General features: G+C 46.3%; 1 protein-coding gene across 6 annotated transcripts in view; it reads left to right on the top strand.

Annotated features, from left to right (window-relative positions):
- Nucleotides 1-22,527, top strand: part of DENND1A (DENN domain containing 1A) — a 290,292-nt gene that overhangs the window by 246,800 nt on the left and 20,965 nt on the right. For 4 of the 6 annotated variants that reach the window (XM_058159046.1, XM_058159045.1, XM_058159044.1 and 1 more), the window contains one exon: nucleotides 9,030-9,086. The exons of the other annotated variants lie outside the window; for them this stretch is intronic. In XM_058159046.1, the coding sequence (XP_058015029.1) occupies nucleotides 9,030-9,086 (57 nt within the window). The remainder of the gene's footprint in view (nucleotides 1-9,029; nucleotides 9,087-22,527) is intronic. 6 annotated transcript variants of the gene reach the window in all.

Below are 22,527 nucleotides of genomic sequence, written 5' to 3'. Positions count from 1 at the left end.
AGGTTACAATCTCCAGTCTTGATTTTAGTCTTTATTGGGTGACTCTTTTTGCCTGGTGAAGATCCAGCCACTCAAATCCATGGTCACGTGCAGCAAAAATTCCTTCGGAAGCTTCTGTGAGGGAGGCGGCATCATACACTGTCCCAGGAAGGGCAGACCCAGTTTTTTAAAAATGAAGGTCAAAGAGAGATTGGAAAGGAAAGGAAGGGAAGGGAAGAAAGGAAAAGGAGAGGGAGAGGGGAGGGGAAGGACAGGACTAAAAAGGGAAGGGAAGGGAAGGGAAGGGAAGGAAAGGAAAGGAAAGGAAAGGAAAGGAAAGGAAAGGAAAGGAAAGGAGGAAAAGAAAGGGGAGGGAAGGGAAGGAAAGAAGGGAGGAAGGAGTAAAGAATGAAAAAAGAAAAAGGATGGAAGGGGAAAGGAAAGGAAAGGAAAGGAAAAGGAAGATAGGAGGGAAGGGAAGGGAAAGGAAAGAAAGAAAGAAGGGCAGGGCAGGGCAGAACATGGCAGGAAAAAAGGAAAGGAAGGGAAGGGAAAGGATGAAGAGGGAAGGGAAGGAAAAAAGGAAGAAGGAAAGGAAAGGAAGAAAGGAGAAGGAGAGGAAAGGAAAGGAAAGGAAGAAAGGAGAAGGGAAGGAGAAAAGGAAGAAGGAAAGGAAAGGAAGAAAGGAGAAGGAGAGGAAAGGAAAGGAAGAAAGGAGAAGGAAGGAGAAAGGAAGAAGGAAAGGAAAGGAAGAAAGGAGAAGGAGAGGAAAGGAAAGGAAGAAAGGAGAAGGAAAGGAAAAAAGGAAGAAGGAAAGGAAAGGATAAAAAGGGAAGGGAGGGAAGGAAAGGAAAGGAAAAAAGGAACGGAAAGGATGAAGAGGGAGGGAAAGAAAGGGAAAGGAAAGGAAAGAAGGAAAGGAAAGGATGAAAAGGGAAGGGAAGGGAAGGGAAAGAAAAAGGAAAGGTCCTCTTTTCACCCCCTTCACACGCCAAAAGAAAAGAACATAAAATTACCCTCGTGGGCCCAGGCGCTGGAGAGGCCACTTCAAGATGGCAAGATGCAGGAGGAGACTCGGAGCAAATTTCTTCCTCTCCCCCCTCCCCTCCCCGACCCAAACGATGCACCAATCCAACAGCGGTCAATACCCCCCCAGTTTCGGCGGTGGCGGCTGCACGCTCGCAGCCCAACCAGCCCCGGCAGAGCCGGCCTTAATTGAGTTGTGCTGTCAGAGTGACAAACACATTTGCATAGAGTCTATTTATTTTGTTCGCCGAAGTCCACTGGCTGCTGTTGGGGGAACATCCTTAATCAGCCTGCTGTACATCAGTCGGCAGCTTCTCGCTCCGGCTGTCTCTGTCCGAGGCGCTTTTCTTCATTAAGTGACAGATTAACTGAAGGGGACGAGTGTGTGTGTGTTGCCGAGCCTAACTGCAACATTTAATTTTAACTCATTAGGGCTCACCCAACTGGAGTTGACAGTTGGTCATGGGTGTCTTGTTCTTCCGCCAGTCGCAGTCATTAATCTGCTCACAAAAGAGGACGGGACGGAGCTCTACCGCCTGCTGGTTGAAGCGACAACAGCATAAACACCTTTCGGCTGTGCACGGCGTTGTTGTTGTTGTTGTTGTTGTTCCCACTTCCCCAACCCAACGCAACATGGTTGGGAAGTCTTTTCCCAGTTTCTTCTCACTTGACGTTTGCGTGAACAACCTTTTCGATGTACGGGAGGGTCCTTGCGCGTCTTGTCTTTAGAGGGAGCTGCCTTGGGGGTGGGGCGAGTTGTGGCTTTTTGCCGTGAGGGTGAAAGAGGGGAGAGGCCCTTATTTGTGGGTCTGCCTGTTCTGCTCAGGAGGAGCTGAATTGCTTTTGTGTGTTGTGATGCAGGCCCCAGTAGGTAGTAGGGAAAATGTGTGCACTAGGAACAGGCTCCTCCTGTTCCTCTGCCTCACTACTGTCAGCCTGTGGAGGCTCCGGAGTCCACACCTCACTCCCCAATGGCCCTGGCCCTGGCCCCGATGGCCACCTCAGCCACCGATGCAGGGCCCTCATCCAGGCCTTTCCCAGCCTCCAGGACTGGCCCATGCTCTTCCTCAGCCTCATCGCTGTTCGACTCCGTTGCCAGCTCCATAGGCTGCTGGCGGACCGCAACGTTGTGATCCTAAAAGGTTCCCTTCGCACACATGTGCTAGTCGTTTCTGACTCTAGGAGGTTCTCCGAACCACCCGTCGCCATCCCTACCGAATCACACGATCCGGTCCGAACCGGGAGCATTTCACCCCTGGAAGTCATGATGGTAGAGAGAGTAGTTTACATCACTTTCTTACACTTCCAATATCAACCTTAATCGAGGTCAAAGCATTAAATGGAATCTTTCCAGAAGCCTTGATCTACCAGAATAGATGTCTTCTCCTGGACAAGTTGGCTTCCTAAAGAAGACAGAACAGATAGGAACTGGGCTTCTGCAAAAACTTCATGAGAACTTCATTTGCAGTCCATAAATGTCCACATAGCCTTCTCATAGTTTTTTCTCTCTCCTCGATTCCATTTTTTGCAAGTTTCCATCCATTACATTGACCAGGCTTGGTGTTGTGACCCAGGCCCAAGTAGGTAGTAGGAAACTCAGTCCGTGAAAAAAGACAAACAAACTTTATTCGAACAGCTGAGAATTACTTCATTCCCAGCGTAGTTCAACCAAATTAAAACAAATTCCTCCCAACACAAATTCCCGAGTCCTATCGCAAACCTTGGTCCAATTAGGCAAACTGCCAAAGGCCTTTCTTGACAAACGTTCAGAAGTCACAAAAATAAATGCAAGACGTAGACGAAGCAGAAGACGAAGCTACCAACGTTGTTTTCCGGCAAAGCTCAAACGCCGTTGCTGGTCTTTTTTAAGCCTAATGGGAGGGGCCAATCATCTCCTTGCCTTACTCCTGAGTCGTCCTCTTTGCTTGAGCTGCTGTTGCCTTCTGGCAGCTCTTCTCATGCGTGCATTAGGAACAGGCTCCTCCTGTTCCTCTGCCTCACTACTAACAGTCTCTGGAGGCTCTGGAGTCCGCACCTCACTCCCCGATGGCCCTGGCCCCACCTCAGCCTCATCGCTCCACAGGCTGCTGGCGGACCACAACACTTGGTCAGGAAGCTCACGATAAGATTCCTGTGGTTGCCAAGTTCACCTAGCTAAAAGCGTGACACCCTTTTTTAGAAACACACGCTTGTATTTCTAGAACGTTCCTTGGCTGCCCCCGATGCCCGAAACACATTTGTTATGCGCACACATACAACCTTCAGGAGAGACAGTACTTCCCTGCGGGTAATCAAATACAGGTTGGTGCTCATCTTAATGGCAGCTGCTATGGATTGGCGTCTTTGAGCTCAGGAACCAGTCCCACAAGGGGAAGCCATCAAAATCTGGCCAGGGATTTCTATTGTTCTTTTTTATAAAAAAAGAAGAAGAAGAAGTTAAAGTTTTAAAAACCGACCCAGCTCTGTGCGTTTTTGCTTCCCTGCACAGTCGGGTGAATTTTCTGCGTTTTTCCGCCACAAAATGTATGCCGTTAGTTCTCCGCTGACAGTGTCCTTGAGGATTTGACAGTGAAATTTTCCAGCCGCTGCTCTTCGTTAGGATCCTGGCGCTGTCTAACAAGGCAGCTGAGTTGCCTGCCGCCGCCTTCGCCTTGTGTTTGTTCTCGCAGGGCTCGGGGCTGCTGCAGTCAGCGCATCGACCAAGGCTGATCATTACAAGGGCGTTCGCTACCATGAATAAAAATGTCACACCCGCTCCTCCTGTCTCACAGCGGTACAAAATGTCAGCTCTGTCAAACACACGTTGCAAGGAGCACGGAGTGGTTGGTACAAATTGGAAAGCCAAATATTCCCTCGGCTTTCTGATATTCTTCATTTGAAGCCGGAGAAAAAGAGTTGTTAACCTATTAGCTGTGATTTTTTTTTAAAAAAACAAAAAACCGCCCGCTGAAGCCCCTCGAACGGACAGGGTTCTGGTGTGTTTGGGGAAAGGTGGAGCGGGGGACGAATTGGCCTCTCGTGAGTTTGGGGAGACCCACCTCTTCCTTGCTCGGTCTCGGAGGATTTCATGGAGAGGTGTTTCTGTGAATGGCCGGTTGGCCTCATTGTGATTTTTGGAGAGCTTGCAAAGATTTTCTCAAGCATCTCGCAGCCCAGTTGTCAAGGGTCCAACAGACAATGAAGCAAGCACCCCCTGAGACGATCCAAACTTTTTACGGAAAACTTGATTGAGTACATCACTTCAGCACAGTTGAAGTCAAAACCAGATCTAGATCTTTCCCGTGCAAACTCCTATACTTATGGTTCAAATTCTTCCGCCCCATAATTAATCTCGGTCACGTTGTCCAATAGGGTTTTCAGATATTGTTTTGAGAAGGTCTTCTTGGTTTCTGTAAACACCTGCCAAAAGGCCCTTGGTTCTCACGCCAACTTCGCGATGTCTGGCCCACATTTTAACTCCCTCCCCGCATAGTTGGCAAGCTGAGATGTGATGATGGTTATAATAGCAAGATGGCTTTTGAAGCTTGACACTGGCAAAGGAAGTGAACTTAGGGTGTGACCCTTTCAGCTGGTGGTGCCCTTTGGAGGAACAGTAGAAGCTGGAAGGTTTAGATCATGATGGCTAATCTTTTTCGGACTGAGTGGCCAAAGTGCGCATGAACCTCCAAAATGCAATGCATGCATGACTCCACACGCGGCCTACCTCCTGTGCGTGCATGTGTGCCCTCCATACACACCCTCCCTCCCCCCGGTGCATGTGCGTGGGGCTCCCTGCACAGACCCTGCCCCCCCATGCATGTTTGCACGGGAGCCCCACATGCGCACCGCCCCCCAGGCAGTGGTGGGATACAGCCAGTTCGCACCACTTCGGGAGAACCGGCTGTTAACTTTCTGAGCAGTTTGGTGAACTGGTTGTTGGAAGAAATCATTAGGGCAGAGAACCGGTTGTTAAATTATTTGAATCCCACCACTGCCCCCATGCATACGTGGCAGAGACCCAAAGACCAGCTGGTCAGCGGGAAGCGCTTGTGCATGCATGGTGGAGCTGAACTGGGGCGACAGCTCGCGTGCCCACAGAGAGAGTGCTGCATGCCACCTGTGGCACGCATGCCATAGGTTCGCCATCACAGGTTTAGATCATAGCATTGTTGGGACTTGACTTTACACAAAAGTGGTATGCCCAACTCAATAACTGTCATGGATCCACTCCCGGACCCTTCTCCGGATGCTAGTTCAGAAGAGAAGGGTGAGTTTGAATCGACAGAGCCCACTGTTGGTTAGGATCATGAGTTTGGAATGGGACAATTTGCCGCAGCCAACTTGCCGTGGCCATCTCACCACAGCCACCTCTCCACGGCCAACTCACCATGGACAACCCCCCGTGGAACAACTCGCCAGGGGCCAACTCACCGCAGGACAATTTTATCAGTTCAATTGAATTATTTAAAATAAATTTAAAGATGTTTTCGTTTTTGTCATTCGGTTTTCATTTTGTCCCTCCTTTGGAGTTCTTTCTTTAATGATTCCATGCCACTGTTTCTTGGATATGAGTGTAACTCTTGTCCCGTAGTGAGTTGTCCCGCAGTGAGTTGGTCGTGGCGAGTTGATTGTGTCGAGTTGACCATGGTGAGTTGGCCCTGGTGACTTGACCATGGTGAAGTTGGTTGCGGCGAGTTGGCTGCAGCGATTTGCCGTGATGGCGAATCTATGGCATGTGTACCACAGGTGGTACCCAGAGCCCTCTCTGCAGGCACGCGAGCTGTCGCCCAGCTCAGCTCCACCCTGCATGCGCACGCACCTCCCGCCAGCCAGCTGTTTTTCGGGTCTCTGCTGTACGGGGGGGGGGGCAGGGCGCATGCACAAGACGTGTGCATGCCCGAGGCATCATGCATGCATGTGGGGGGGAGCGGGGGGTGCGGCTCGCACTCCCCCCCATGTCCCATTTTGGTCCCAGGAGGCTGCAGGGAGGCCTGCTTGGCCCAAAACGGGGCAGAGGGTGGCGCGCACATGTGCAGTGGGGTGGGGGAGCGCAGGGGGTCGCGCGCACATTGCATTATGGGTGCAGGCACACAGCGCTGTCATGCCCATATGCTTTCAGCATGCGACAACAAAAAAGTTAGCCAGCACTGTCATAGAGCCCTCGGGGCTCGAAAAGTGCTAGCCTGATGGGGCAACCTCAGCTGGGTCAATGGACCAGCGACAGACTGAGGCTGCAGTAAGTCGGCCAGAGGGCTCCAGGTGAGGACCGGGAGCAGCTGCCCTCCATTAGCAATGAGGAGGAGGTAGAGTCCCCACCTCCTCCCGATCCAAGGACAAGTAGAGCAGAGAGGAGGCAGGGACAACGTTGGTCAGCTAGGCTGTTCGCGAGGAGGCAGCCTCGCCTCTCATGAAAGGCTGCTGCACCAGCGTTGCCTACTTAATCCTGTCTTGAGAACTTGAGTGTTGCTGGAGCAACGTGGCCGGTTCCGTGCTTTGTGTGCTCGTGCCATGTATCCTGGCCTGTTGTGTGTGCCTATTGGATTTGGTTACCACGTAACTCTTGCTGTACTGAGCTTGGAATTCGGACCTGCGCAATGGGGGTACATTCCGAGAACCTGTTGGGGGGGGAGGAGTTGAATAAATACCTGTAGAAGTCTTGCCATATGTGTGTGTGTGTGGGGAGCTGTAGTCTTATTTTAAGATCCAGTTAAAACAGTTGTTGAATTATCTCCTCTCCCCCCCCCCCCACACACACACCATTGTGCGGCTGGTCCTTTTAAACACAAACCAGCTGCAGTCATTTTAAGCTACCTCCGCCGGCTCCAAATTGGGCATGCACGGCGTTTTCTCGACGCCAGTAATTAAGCGATTTTTTTTCTACCAGAGTTTCCCGATGTTGACCTTTTTGCAAATAATGGGTTTTGCTGCATCAACAAATTAACTCTGCAAATCAGAGGCTGTTTTCCATATAACGATCCATGTCTCTGGTTTTTTTTGAGGAGAGGGGAAGGGTCCAGAATTCAGAATAGACGCCCCCCCCCACCGACCCCCCTGGATGTCACCCGTCGTCCCTTCCCCCCTCCCCTCAATTTCGTGACCTATTTTGGCATATTTCGTGACCTAAATTTTGGCAGATCAATACAGACTATACGACCGTTCGTATAGTGATCATTCAAAGTCATGATGGCGCCAACAAAAGGAGACGTAGGATCGCACTTTCACACGACCGTTGCATCATCCCTTGGTTGGGGGGGGGGGGAGAGGGTGATCAGAATTCAGATACTTACGACGGTCGCACAGTGATCAAGTGATTTACGCTTTTTGCGACCTTCCAACGAGCAAAGTCAGTGCGGGAAGCCGGATAACAACAACAGGGTGACTAAAGCTTAACCGCCTGAAGTGATTCGTTTAACAACGGTGGCAAGCAACGTGCACGGGGAAGGCGTATTCGCTTAGTCACCAGGTTACTAATTTAAGAACCGCACAGATTCACTTAAGGGTGATGGCGAGAAAAAAAAACCATAATAAAATGGGCCCGAAGTCACTTCGGAAGTGTCTCACTTAGCAACGTGCAGTAGCGGCCAAAATTGTGGAAACCTTTTGGGGAAAGTGTATTTTTGAGGTTGGATGGCTAATAGCACCACTTTTTTGGGGGGGGGGGGGTTTCAAGGTAATCCTATCCCACTGCTGGAATGGCCTGGGAATAGCCCAGACCTTCACCCAATTGAAAATCTATGGAGCTGACTATTTATTTATTTATTTATTTATTTATTTATTTATTTATTTATTTATTTATTTATTTATTTATTTATTTATTTATAATTTAATTTCTATACCGCCCTTCTCCCGAAGGACTCAGGGCGGTTTACAGGCATATTAAAACTACCTAATGACTAAAGAAACTGGTTAGTCAGAAGCGACCCAGCAATAAAACCGGGTTAATAGAACCCATCCTTCAATCTTGGTTTCACATTAGAACATCTGCAGAACTCAAAGACTTGGTTCACTCCATGGGAAGACGACGTAAGGCTGTAATTCATGCTAAAGGTTACCCAACGAAGTATGTACTGACATGGGGATAATTTTTGCATATCTCGTTTTTCTACGTGTTTCCCTTTTCTTCTTTATACTGTAACTGCTATTCTAATAGCAAATCCTTCATAAAAGTTATTGCATTACATTCTTGATTAAATTATCTTTCCTTTGATCTTATGGTACTGCTCCAAAAAAAAAGTGTTATTAGCTAGTTTTAGAAAATACAACTTTTCCTAAAAGGTTTCCACAATTTTGGTCACTACTGTAAACTTTGAGCTCCGTTGTGGTTGTAAGTCGAGGAGTGCCTGTATTGAAACCCAGAGAGGGCTCTGAGTCGGAGGCAGAGAAGGGGCCAAGACCATCTGGTAGTACTTTGCTGCCTCCAGAGTCTGACAGCAAGGCAGAAGAACAGCGGGAACCTGTTCCCAGTATGCGCATGCGCAGAGCTGTCAGGAGACAGGAACAATTAAGGAAACAGGGTCGACTTGGGAGTAAGGCTTGGAGATGATTGGCCCTTCCCATAAGACATAAAAGGCAGAGCGAACGGGACGTGAGCTTTTGCAGGAAGCAGTTAGTTTATCTGGTCAGTAAAAGCTCTGTTTGACTCCATGATAAGTTTGGTCTTGTCCTGCATGTGGCAATTAGTTCTCTGGCAGCATTCCAAGGGAGATAAGGTGGATGTTTGTAAACACTCCCCTGAAAGACTGTTTATCAAGCCTTGCGGACTGTAAATGAGAGTAATTTAAATTAAATTACTTTAATTAAAGAGGTTTGCCGGGACTAAGTTTGTGCTGTTTACTTTCTAAGGAAGCCTAGGTCAGGACACCTTGCCTTCCTGCTCTCCTCTACATTTCTTAAGCCCAACGAGTTCAAAAGATCTGAGATTCCCTTCCAACACAAGGAGTTTGTTCCATGAACTTAAGGTCCTTCCAAAGGTCTTGGCTGTGTGATATTTTGGGGGTGACGGATGCTCCCCAGGGCAAATGACTGAAGTTTCTACTTTGCTGCAGCCAAGCGCACGACCGGTGAGACCGCCACTTCCCAAGATCCATCGCTCCGCCAGGCCCGTGAGTAAATTGGCCGTTTGCCTGCCTCTAACCCTGCGTTGCTCCTTCATCTTACTAAAAAAAACCCACACAACCCACTGCTGGATGGCCTTTGGCAAACTCAACGAGAAGTCAGTCAGGGATGGTGGCTTTCGTCAAGCTGCATAAATTCTAGGTTCTGCTTGCCTTCTTCTTCGGAGCCGCTCTTAACTCCTGTGGGTCTTTTGACACCTTTGCTTCACTCTGGATTATTCTTTTCTGCAAAGGCTCCTACAGGCTCCAAAGTTCCACTCAAGTCTTGCCAAGTTTTAAAACTTAGCAATGGATGCAAGGAGGAGACGATACTCTTGGTAGAAGAAGAGATCTTTGGTGGGCCGTGTTTGCTTTTATTCTTGGTTTTGATGGAAAGTTTAGCCAGGCGCTAAGGCCTGGTTTTACTCCCCAACACCTCTGAATTGGGATGATAGCATTAGCATTAGCATTTTAGATTTGTAGACCGCTTCACAGTGAAGGCTGAGTCCCCCTTGAGCCAGTGAGAATTGAACTGCTGTCAGTCAGCAGAGTTAGCCTGTGATACTGCATTCTAATCACTGTGCCACCGCGACAGATAGATTAGAAAGATAGATAGATAGATAGATAGATGATAGATAGATAGATAGATAGATAGATAGATAGATAGATAGATAGATAGATAGATAGGAGAGAGATGAAAGAGAGAGAGAGAGAGAGATAAGAGTGGGAGATGACAGATAGATAGATAGATAGATAGATAGATAGATAGATAGATAGATAGATAGATAGATAGATAGATAGATCGATAGATAGGAATAAGAGAGATGATAGATGAGAGAGACAGAGAGAGAGAGAGATGACAGATAGATAGATAGATAGATAGATAGATAGATAGATAGATAGATAGATAGATAGATAGATGAGAGAGATAGATAGATAGATAGATAGATAGATAGATAGATGAGAGAGAGAGATGATAGATAGATAGATAGATAGATAGATAGATAGATAGATAGATAGATAGACAGACAGACAGACAGACAGACAGACAGACAGACAGACAGACAGACAGACAGACAGACAGAAGACAGACAGGAGTAAGAGAGAGATGATAGATGAGAGAGAGAGAGAAATGATAGATGAGTCCTTCGGGAGAAGGGCGGTATAAAAATCTAATAAAATAAATAAATGATAGATAGATAGATAGATAGATAGATAGATAGATAGATAGATAGATAGATAGATAGATAGATAGATAGATAGATAGATAGATAGATAGATAGATAGATAGATAGATAGATAGATAGACAGAGAGAGATGATAGATGATAGACAGACAGAGAAGATAAATAGATAAGAGAGAGAGAGAGAGAGAGATGAGAGAGAGAGATGATAGATAGACAGACAGACAGACAGAAAGTTTCTCCGCCCCCCCGGGCAACTATCCCTGGTGCTCTCCCCAAATTACCACCTAAGTGTTATTGTTCCAACATCTGGAGAAGGCAACAAGCCGGAAGAGATAGGTCGCAAAGACCCCAAGGTGGTAAGAATCGAACAGATGAGATCATAACAGAGCACCAAAGTGGCTGAAAGAAGCTGTGAGTTCATTATTCTTGCCCATCATCCTCATCGGACTCTCTTTTTTAAAAACAAAACAAAACAAAACACAAAACACCCCTTATCATAATTTATCCAGGATCTTCACTGGACAAAAATATCCCCTCCTTTCCCACCCCACCCACCCACCCACCCAACTCCTGCCCTAGTTGGCTTGTTTTCTTTGACCAGAGAAGGAAATGAATCTGGTTTTTCCACAGTAGAAATCCTTCCTTTAAAAGCCAGCTCGAGAAGAAGAAAAATCACTAGAGAAGATGTTGATCTGTCCAGCTGTGCATCTAGCGTGGGACTTTCGTGGCTCTCCACTCCCTTGCACGCTGCTTAGCCTTGTGCGCTTGCTCTTAGCGACCGGTGTGTGGGTTCGCCAAGTTTGAAGGAAGGGGGCATGCCAGTTTAATGGGGGGGGTTGTCATTGGGATGGATTTATGTGTTCAAAACAACTTCCTTCCTACATGTGTTTGAAGATGATGCTGATCGCATCTATCTCAACTGCTCCAATCTCTGTCCCATTATTTTTGAGTGCTTGATTTGGCGCCATCTAACAAAATGAAATTCAACAGTGAAAAAAGGAAGGTTCTACATTTAGGCGAAACAAAACCCCAAAATGCACAGGTACTGTATATGTGGTACCTTGCTCAATAGTAGTAACTGTGAGAGAGATCTTGGAGTCCTAGTGGACGACCATTTAGGTAGGAACCAGCAGTGTGCAGCAGCTGCCAAAAAAGCCAACACAGTTCTGGGCTGCATAAACAGAGGGATAGAATCAAGAACATGTGAAGTACTAATACTACTTTATGATGTCTTGATAAGGCCACACTTGGAATATTGCATTCAGTTTTGGTCGCCACGATGTAAAAAAGATGTGGAGACTCTAGAAAGAGTGCAGAGAAGAGCAACCAAGATGATTAGGGGATTGGAGGCTAAAACATATGAAGAACAGTTGCAGGAACTGGGCATGGCTAGTTTAATGAAAAGAAGGACTAGGGGAGACATGATAGCAGTCTTCCAATATCTCAGGGGTTGCCCCAAAGAAGAGGGAGTCAAGCTATTCTCCAAAGCACCTGAGGGTAGAACAAGAAGCAATAGGTGGAAACTAAGCAAGGAGAGAAGCAACTTAGAACTAAGGAGAAACTTCCTGATAGTGAGAACAATTAACCAGTGGAACAACTTGCCTCCAGAAGTTGTGAATGCTCCAACACTGGAAATTTTTAAGAAAATGTTGGATAGCCATATGTCTGAAATGGTGTAGGGTTTCCTGCCTGGGCAGGGGGTTGGACTAGAAGACCTCCAAGGTCCCTTCCAACTCTGTTACTATTTTTTATCTTTATTCATTACACATGAAACTCAGTTAACTGAACATTCAAAAAGGCATCACAAATACCATTGACTGGTGTTAATGGTTGATATATGGGTGGTTATTATTATTATTATTATTATTATTATTATTATTATTATTATTATTATTATTTCAATCTAAGGAAGCGGGATGGGAATTGCATCCTATTTGCGTTGTTTTCCACCCAGTAGATCTTCCTCAACTGATTTTGGTTTTCAGCTAAAATGTTTTCAAGCAACCTTGCGGAAGGGGGCTTGCCTCCAGAAGTTGTGGGTGCTCCATCGCTGGAGAGTTTTTTTCCCCAAAATATTTTTTTTCCCCAGACACTGGAGGTTTTTGAGAAGAAACTGGACAGCTGTTTGTTTGGGATGGTTTATATGGTCTCCTGCTTAAGCAGAAGGGGTTGGACTAGAAGACCTCCAAGGTCCCCTCCAAGCCTGTTGTTCGGTAATCCGTTCCAACTTGGGCTGAAGCAATGGTGAAATATGAACCGGTTTAGTACCGGTTCGCTGGCTGCACGTGGAAATGCAAGGTGCATGCACGTTTATTGCATGCCAAAAGGAGGCATGGGGTAAGTAGAACAGCGCCAGGGAGTATGTGATCAGCTGTGGCCTATCTTTTTTTTTTAACTTTTAAAAGCATTTTAAAAACATTTAAAAGCATTTGTTCTGCTGAATAGGTTATAAAAAAATGCTTTTAAAAGTAAAAAAAAGCTCTGACAATTGCGAGGCTCAGCTGGGATCGTCAGAGCCTCTTTTTTTACCCTTTAAAAGCATTTTTTTCCAACATATTCGGTCGAATAGGTTGTAAAAAATGCTTTTAAAAGTAAAAAAAAAGCTCTGACCATATCCAAACTCAGCTGGGATCATCAGAGCCTCTTTTTTTTACCCTTTAAAAGCTTTTTTTTTTTGCAACCTATTCGGCTGAATAGGTTGTAAAAAAATGCTTTTAAAAGTAAAAAAAAGCTATGACGATCACAAGACTCAGCTGGGATCGTCAGAACCTTTTTTTTAACCTTTTAAAAGCATTTTTTAAAAGAAACAGCAAGTGGGGAAGCGAGCCACCAGGCATTGGGGTGGGCGTGGGCGGGGAGGAGCAGGAATTTTTGCTACCGGTTCTCCAAACCACCCACTGGTATCGCTACTGGATCGGCTGATCCGGTCCGAACCAGGAGTATTTCACCCCTGGGCTGAAATCTCTACTTTATCCAGCTGGTTTCCACTCTCAGCTTGCATGCCCTGCTCATCTTGATGTGTAATGCGTGCGTCCCTTGGCCTTGTGGTCAACACAATGGATCAAAGGGCCTCTGGTGGCTCAACAGACTAATAGAATAGAATAGAATTTTTTATTGGCCAAGTGTGATTGGACACACAAGGAATTTGTCTTTGGTGCATATGCTCTCAGTGTACATAAAAGAAAAGATACGTTCATCAAGGTACAACATTTACAACACAATTGATCAATATATCAATATAAATCATAAGGATTGCCAGCAACAAGTTATAGTCATACAGTCATAAGTGGAAAGAGATTGGCGATGGGAACTATGAAACGATTAATAGTAGTGCAGATTCAGTAAATAGTCTGACAGTGTTGAGGGAATTATTTGTTTAGCAGAGTGATGGCCTTCGGGAAAAAACTGTTCTTGTGTCTAGTTGTTCTGGTGTGCAGTGCTCTATAGTGTCGTTTTGAGGGTAGGAGTTGAAACCGTTTATGTCCAGGATGCGAGGGGTCTGCAAATATTTTCACGGCCCTCTTCTTGATTCGTGCAGTATACAGGTCCTCAATGGAAGGCAAGTAATGCAGTCTGTTATTAACAGCAGCTGCTTGCAATTACTGCAGGTTCAAGCCCCACCAGGCCCAAGGTTGACTCAGCCTTCCATCCTTTATAAGGTAGGTAAAATGAGGACCCAGATTGTTGGGGGCAATAAGTTGACTTTGTATATAATATACAAATGGATGAAGACTATTGCTTGACATTGTGTAAGCTGCCCTGAGTCTTCGGAGAAGGGCAGGATATAAATGCAAAAAACAATTTAAGAGGCACAGCAGAAGGAATTGTTGTAGCTAGTTATGTGCCTTAACCAAGTCACCTGAACAGACTGCATTTATCCACGGGAGAATACACATTTTTGAAAACATATCTCTGGATCCGCGTAGAACCAAGACTGAGGTAGTCCTCATTAGTTCCCGAGGTCCTTCTTTTAGCCAGCATGGGCCCCTGAGCCCCCACGTAGCCTGTTATGAGTGCAGCATTAGTTGCAGCATGTTCATGTCGTAGGTACGCAGCCAAAAAACTTAATACGGTCCTTGGTTGTATAAACAGAGGCATAGAATCAAAGTCACGTGAAGTATTAGTCCCGTTTATAACTCCTTAGTAAGGCCACACCTGGAATACGGCATCCAGATTTGCTCACTACATTACAAAAAAGATGTTGAGACTTTGGAAAAAGTGCAGAGAAGAGCAACTAAATTGATGAAAAGTCCTGGAGACTAACACATCCAACATTTTCTTTAAAATTTCCAACACTGGAAATTTTAAAGAAAATGTTGGATAGCCATCTGTCTGAGATGATGTAGGGTTTCCTGCCTGGGCAGGGGGTTGGACTAGAAGGCCTCCAAGGTCCCTTCCAACTCTGTTGTTATTATTATTATTATTATTACATATGAAGAACGTTTGCAGAATTTGGGTGTGGCTAGTCTAAAGAAAAAAAGAATTGGGGGGGGGGACATGATAGCGGTATTCCAGTATTTGAGGGGCTGCCACAAAGAAGAGGGGGGTCAACTTATTCTCCAAAGCACCAGAGGGCAGGACAAGAAGCAATAGATGGAAACTAATCGAGGAGAGAAGCAATCTCGAATTAAGGAGAAACTTCCTAACTGTGAGGACAATTAACCAGTGGAACAGCTTGCCACCAGAAATGATGGGCGCTTCATCACTGGAATTTTTAAAGAAGAGACTGGACAGTCACCTGTCTGAAATGGTATAGGGTATCTTGCTTGAGGAGGGGGTGGGGCTAGAAGACCTCAAAGGTCCCTTCCAGCTCTTTTCTGATTGGAGAAAATTTTAACCCTCTTTCTTGGGTAGTGCACATTTAATATCCCACTAGGACCTGGCCATTTTATTACTCACCCTCCTTGCAGAGGTCTTCCAAGGGATTTGGCATACACATACATGCACACACAGAGAGAGAGAGAAACACAGAGAAACACAGAGAGAAAAACAGAGAAACAGAGAGAGAAACAGAGAGCAAAACACAGAGAGAGAAACAGAGAAAGAGAAACACACACAGAGAGAAACAGAAACTGAGAAATAGAGAAATAGAGAGAAAGAAGCAGAGAGTGAGAGAGAAACACACAGCGAGAGAAACAGAGAGAGAGAAACACACACAGAGAGAGAAACAGAGTGAGAGAGAAACACACACAGAGAGAAATAGAGAACGAGAGCGAGAAACAGAGTGAGAAAGAGAGAGAGAAATAGAGAACGAGAGCGAGAAACAGAGTGAGAAAGAGAGAAACAGAGAGAGAGAAAGAGAGAGAGAATGAGAGAAACAGAGAGAGAGAAACAGAGAGAAAGAGAGAAAGAAGCAGAGAATGAGAGAATGAGAGCGAGAAACAGTGAGAGAGAGAGAGAGAAACAGAGAGAGAGAAACAGAGAAAGAGAGAAATAGAGAATGAGAGCGAGAAACAGAGTGAGAGAGAGAGAGAGAAACACACAAACACACAGAAACAGAGAAACACACACACACACACAGAGAAACAGAGTGAGAGAGAAATACACACAGCGAAATAGAGAATGAGAGCGAGAAACAGAGTGAGAAAGAGAAAGAGAGAAACAGAGAGAAACACACACAGAGAGAGAAACAGAGTGAGAGAGAAACACACAGAGAGAAATAGAGAACGAAAGCGAGAAGCAGAGAGAAACAGTGAGAAAGAAAGAGAGAGAAAAACAGAGAGAGAGAAATAGAGAGAGAGAGAGAAACAGAGAGAGAGAAACACACACAGAGAGAAACAGAAATTGAGAAATAGAGAGAGAGAGAGAAAGAAGCAGAGAGTGAGAGAGAAACACACACAGAGAGAAACAGAGAGAGAGAAACAAACAGAGAGAGAAACGGAATGAGAAAGAAACAAGGAGAGAGAAACACACACAGAGAGAAATAGAGTACGAGAGCGAGAAACAGAGAGAAACAGAGAGAGAAAGAGAGAGAGAGAGAGAGAAACAGAGAGAGAGAGAAACAGAGAGAGAGAGAGAAACAGAGAAAGGGAGAGCCTTCACCCCAGCGGTGGAATTGCCATCTCTGGCAGAAATGTCCCCTCTCCGAGAAGGCCAACTCAAAGGTGAAAGGGTTTGCAAGCAAGTGACAAACCAGCTTTAGGCTTAATTAAACAGTCTCTACCTCCTCCCACCTTCCCCGTCCCTCCCTCCTTCCCTCCCTGGCTCGCTTGCTCTCTCCCCCTCCCGCCGGCTTCCTCCCTCTCCCCTCCCTCCCCCGTGTTTTATCATCCCTAATGAAGCAGTCTCTTCCATCCATCCTCCTGATTGCCAGGCCTTCTCCTTTGTTTGCTGGCACTCAGCCATGCAGCTCTGCTCTGACAGCCCAGCTCCCCTAATTAGCTCTGTTGTTCTTTTCCTCCGATGCTTCCCCGCCTTGCAAGTTCACGCGAAGTTCCCTCCGCAAACTTAATCCTTCCTTGCCTGCCATAAATTCGCCACTCTTAAGCCTCTTCTGGATTGACTGGAAGGACGGACGGACGGACAGATGGATGGGAGGGTGGGAACTCAGCCTTCTGGGCTGCACCGCCGCCTGGGTTCGGAGGCTTCTGGCACCCGACTCTGTCCATCCCATGGGGGGCAAGGGTGGGCTGCTGGGGGTTCGCAGAGGTTCGGAAGAACCTCTAGCTAAGATTCTGTGTAGTTCGGAGAACTCCCAAATCCCACTCCTGCCTGGCTCTGCCCACCCTGCCCCACCCTTCCCAGGAGTCCCCACAGGGCCCATTTTGGATGCAGGTAAGTGCAGGGCGTGCACGGAGGCTCGGGGAGGGCGAAAAAGGGGTCTACCGGAAGTTCAGGAAGAAGGCCTCCAGAAAGGCCTTCAGAGTCTGGGGAGGGCATTTTCACCCTCACGGAGGCTCGAGGAAAACCTCAAGAGCCCAGGGAGGGCAAAAACGCCCTCCCTCCCCGTCATCGTGCAGGAAGCCAACTAGGCCATGCCCACCATGGCCATGCCCACCCAGCAACTGAGCAGAGAACCCCTTGCTAAAAATTTTGAAGCCTACTCCTCCATGGGGGGGGGACATGACATTCAGTTTCTCTCCAGAGAACTCACGGATGCTCTCCTCCCTCTCTTCCTCCAGCCCTCATCCGTGGGGCCTGGGCCTGGATGTGGTCTTTGGGGGGACCTTGAATAGAACATTTCAGACCCAAGAAGGGCTCTTCCAAACCTGCCTAGACAGAGCCATGGTGGTGTGACCCACGTCCAAGTAGGTAGTAGTAAACTCAGTCAGTTTAAAAGCAAACAAACTTTATTAGAACAGCTGAGAAATGAGTTAATTCTCAGCTGTTCTAATAAAGTTTATTTGTCCAAACTAAATCAAAACAAATTCTTCCTAACACAATTCTTCAGTCTTATCACCAACCTTGGTCTAATTAGGCAAACTGCCAAAGGCTTTTCTTGGCAAAAGTTCAAAAGCAGAAGACGCCGACAAGAAATAAATGCAGCAAGACAAGGCTATCAGAATTGTTTTCCGGCAAAGAGCCCAAACGCCGTTGCTGGTCTTTTAAGCCTTATGGGAGGGGCCAATCATCTCATGGCCCTACTCCTCTCTCTTTGCTTTAGCTGCTCTTACCTTCTGGCAGCTCTTCTCATGCGTGCATTAGGAATAGGCTCCTCCTGTTCCTCTGCCTCACTACTGTCAGCCTCTGGACACTCCGGAGTCCACACATCACTCCCAGATAACCCTGTCCCCATCTCTGCCTCCGACACAGAGACCTCATCCGGGCCTTCCCCTGCCTCCAGGACTGGCCCATGTTCTTCCTCAGCCTCATCACTGTCAGACTCCGTTGCCAGCTCCGCAGGCTGCTGGCGGACTACAACACGTGGGTTTCTTGCAGCACAGACCAAAGGAGCTCCCTTTCCTTTGGCCAAGGACTCAACAGTCTCTCAAGAATTCCTCACCCCACCCCAGGTACGGGATGGGATTAAGGGGAAAGGGTCCATGATTTGGCTCTTTCAGATCAGCAGGTCCTACATTAGAGGAGCTGAAGAAGGTTTCAAGACACACAAACACACACACACACTCATGGCTTTCTGAGGATGACAAACGCAGGCGTATTTTTCTCGGTTTGCAAAAAAATTGTGCGATTTCTCAGTTGGCAAAAATTTTCTCGTTTCGCAAAAACGAGCTGGGCGTCCCCTCTCATCTCGCAACCATTGGGAAGTGGGCTTCAGCCCGTGTTGCCATCAGGGTCACCCCGCTAAGAGTTCTCATCCCTTGGGAAGGCAAATCGGGTGTCATCTCAGAATTTGGGTCTCCGGACCATTATCTACTTTGTGGGCGGTCCACGTGAAGACACCGACATTGTGATAGCCCATAGGATGACTCTATTTCCATGAAGCAGCAGAAAGAATTTTTGGGAGAACATTGGTGGAGAACATTGGCGTCCCCAAGCCCAACCCATTAAGGAGTCAAGTAGTAAGTAAGGTAGCAGTAGTAAGTAAGTAAGTAAGTAAGTAAGTAAGTAAGTAAGTAAGTAAGGGGACGCGGTGGCTCAGGGGCTAGGACATTGAGCTTGTCGATCAAAAGGTCGGCAGCTCAGCGGTTCGAATCCCTAGTGCTGCCGTGTAATGGGGTGAGCTCCCATTACTTGTCCCAGCTTCTGCCAACCTAGCAGTTTCAAAAGCACGTAAAAACGCAAGTAGAAAAAATAGGGACCACCTTTGGTGGGAAGGTAACAGCGTTCCGTGTGCCTTTGGCATTGAGTCATGCCGGCCACATGACCACGGAGACATCTTCGGACAGTGCTGGCTCTTCGGCTTTGAAACATAGATGAGCACCGCCCCCTAGAGTCGGGAACGACTAGCACGTATGTGCGAGGGGAACCTTTACCTTAGTAAGTAAGGTACACCTCCCTGCTTCATTTCATTTGACGGTTCAGAGAAGCTGCTCAAACCAAGCTAGGAGCTTCTTCTAGCCATTAAGACAAACAAGTTTCAATTCAATCAATCAGAATAGAGCTGGGAGGGACCTTGGAGGTCTTCTAGTCCAACCCCCTGCTCAAGCAGAACACCCTCTATCAGTGGTGAAATCCAATTTTTTTTTACTACTGGTTCTGTGGGCGTGGTTTGGTGGGCATGGCAGGGGAAGGATACTGCAAAATCTCCATTCCCTCCCCATTCTGAGGCCAGCCAGAAGTGGTATTTGCCAGTTCTCTGAACTACTCAAAATTTCCGCTACCGGTTCTCCAGAACCTGCTGGATTTCACCCCTGCCCTAGACCATTGCAAACAGGTGGCTGTCCAGTCTCTTCTTAAAAACCTCCAGTGATGAAGCACCCACAACTTCTGGTGGCAAGCTGTTCCACTGGTTCATTGTCCTCCCTGTTAGGAAGTTTCTCCTTAATTCCAGGTTGCTTCTCTCCTTGATGAGTTTTCCATCCATTGTTTCTTGCCCTCTGCCTTTTGGGGCTTTGGAGAATGAGTTGATTCCCCTCCTCTTCGTGGCAGCCCCTCAAATCTTGGAATCTGTCATGTCACCCTTGCTTTGTCATCCCTGGGGCACCAACTCACTTCTGGTTTCTCCTTGCTTAGCTCGGTGCAGTTGCTTCGATTCGCCCGAACTCTGAGTCATGCTGTGATTTTTCCCTTATTTTTGGTGTCCTACCTAAAGGGTGATGGAGGGTACAAGGAGATGTGGCATCCCCACCCACCCCCTCAATCTGGATTTGGAGAGGTCTCAGCTGTGTCCGTTAGCTGCAAGGGATCTTTATTTATTTTTATTTATTTTATTTGTCACAACTTGCCTTCGACAAGACCTAAGTTTAACTCATAGAATCCTCAAAGGGGCCTCTGTGGCTCAGACTGGTAAGACAGTCTGTTATTAACAGCAGCTGCTTGCAATTATTGCAGGTTCAAGCCCCACCAGGCCCAAGGTTGACTCAGCCTTCCATCCTTTATAAGGTAGGTAAAATGAGGACCCAGATTGTTGGGGGCAATAAGTTGACTGTATATAAATATACAAATAGGATGAAGACTATTGCTAACATAGTGTAAGCCGCCCTGAGTCTTCGGAGAAGGGCGGGATATAAATGCAAATAATAATAATAATAATCTATTGTAATGTCCTTCCTGTTAAAGACTACTTCAGCTTTAATTGCAATAATACAAGAGCAACCAATAGATTTAAACTTAACGTTAACCGCTTTAATCTAGATTGCAGAAAATATGACTTCTGTAACAGAATCATCAGTGCTTGGAATACTTTACCTGACTCTGTGGTCTCTTCCCATAATCCTAAAAGCTTTAACCAAAAACTTTCTACTATTGACCTCACCCCATTCCTAAGAGGACCATAAGGGGCGTGCATAAGCGCACAAACGTGCCTACCGTTCCTGTCCTATTGTTTTTCTTGTCTTCTTCCTATATATATTTATGCTTATACCTCCTAACATTTACTCATATATATGTTTATATACTATATAATCTTTTTGTATGATGTTGTGACAGAATAAATTAAAAAAACAGTATATATAAGCATAAGCATGAAAATAACTATATAATATATAAGCATATATATGAGCGTAAGTATGTAATAACTATATTAATTGGATATAACGAAAGGAAACAATAGGACAGGAACAGTAGGCACTTTTGTGCTCTTATGCACGCCCCTTACAGACCTTTTATGAGTGGGGTGAGGTCAGTAGTAGAGAGTTTTTGGTTAAAGCTTTGGGGATTTTGAGAAGAGACCGCAGAGTCAGATAGTGTGTTCCAAGCACTAATAACTCTGTTACAGAAGTCATATTTTCTGCAATCAAGATTGAAACGGTTAACATTGAGCTTAAATCTATTGTTTGCTCTTGTATTGTTATGATTGAAGCTGAAGTAGTCTTCAACAGGAAGGACATTGCAATAGATGATTCTATGAGTTAAACTTAGGTCTTGTCGAAGGCAGCAGAGTTCTAAGTTTTCTAAATTCAAGATTTCAAGTCTGGTGGCATAAGGTATTTTGTTGTATTCAGAGGAGTGGAGAACTCTTCTTGTAAAATATTTCTGGACGCGTTCAATTGTATTGATGTCTGAAATGTAGTATGGGTTCCAGACAGGCGAGCTGTATTCAAGAATTGGTCTAGCAAATGTTTTATAAGCTCTGGTTAGTAGTGTAGTGTTTCTGGAGAAGAAGCTACGTAAGATTAGATTTACAACTCTTAAAGCCTTTTTTGCGATGTAGTTGCAGTGGGCTTTGGCACTTAGATCATTGATCTAATCAATGATTAGATTATTATTTATATAATTATTAGATTAGAACCGAATCGCATGCCCACATACCTGATCGACGAAACCCAAAGTTGATCAAACGAGATGGATTCCTTTCCAAGGGATGGAAGATCTGACCTGCAGGGCTCTCTTCTAACATGACAAGAATGTCTTCCAGAAATGGAGGAGGAGTCTTTGAACACTGGGGCAAAGAGGAACGTTGCTCTTTTCCCTAATTCACGCGTGAGGCCAATTGCTTGAAGGCATCTCAGGCTGGTTTTGAGGTACCAACGGTAGCATTTAGGAGTTTGAAGGACTTCTTACAGCTCCAGCCAATGTTTCAATTGTGGGGGTTGTCTGCAAGGAAGAGGGATGCAATGGCTCAGCGGCTAAGACGCTGAGCTTGTCGATCGAAAGGTCGGCAGTTCAGCGGTTCGAATCCCTAATGCCGCGTAACAGGGGTGAGCTCCTGTTCCTTGTCCCAGCTTCTGCCAACCTAGCAGTTCGAAAGCAGGTAAAAAGAAAAGGCAAGTAGAAAAATAGGGACCACCCTTGGTGGGAAGGGAACAGCGTTCCGTGCGCCTTTGGCGTTGAGTCATGCCGGCTACATGACCATGGAGAACATCTTCGGACAGCGCTGGCTCTTCAGCTTTGAAACGGAGAGGAACACCGCCCTCTAGAGTCGGGAATGAATAGCACATATGTGCAAGGGGAACCTTTACCTGCAAGGAAGGTAAAGTAGGGAGACAGGAGCCTCATGAGTGTTGTGGCTGCCATTTTTACTGTTTGGTCCATACCCTGAAGATACCCTTAGTATCTTCTCCAGCTGAAGGAAAGCTGAAGTCCTACTCCAGCTGTCCTTCTCTCAAAGTCACCTGCTGCCAGTGCTGCTTCTACCTTAGCCTCCTGGCCAACAAGTGTCTTCCTTCTGCCCTCTAAATTTTTTCTATGTAGTGGCAGGCTTGCATTGCCTTAAAAAAAACAAACAGATTGGTTTCATGGGTTTGTGGTCCAGGAAGGGTATCT

Source organism: Ahaetulla prasina, chromosome 16 (assembly GCF_028640845.1).
Source record: "Ahaetulla prasina isolate Xishuangbanna chromosome 16, ASM2864084v1, whole genome shotgun sequence".
NCBI lineage: Eukaryota > Metazoa > Chordata > Lepidosauria > Squamata > Colubridae > Ahaetulla > Ahaetulla prasina.
The sequence above is the reverse complement of the archived record's forward strand: the minus strand, read 5'-3'. Positions and strand labels throughout refer to the sequence as shown.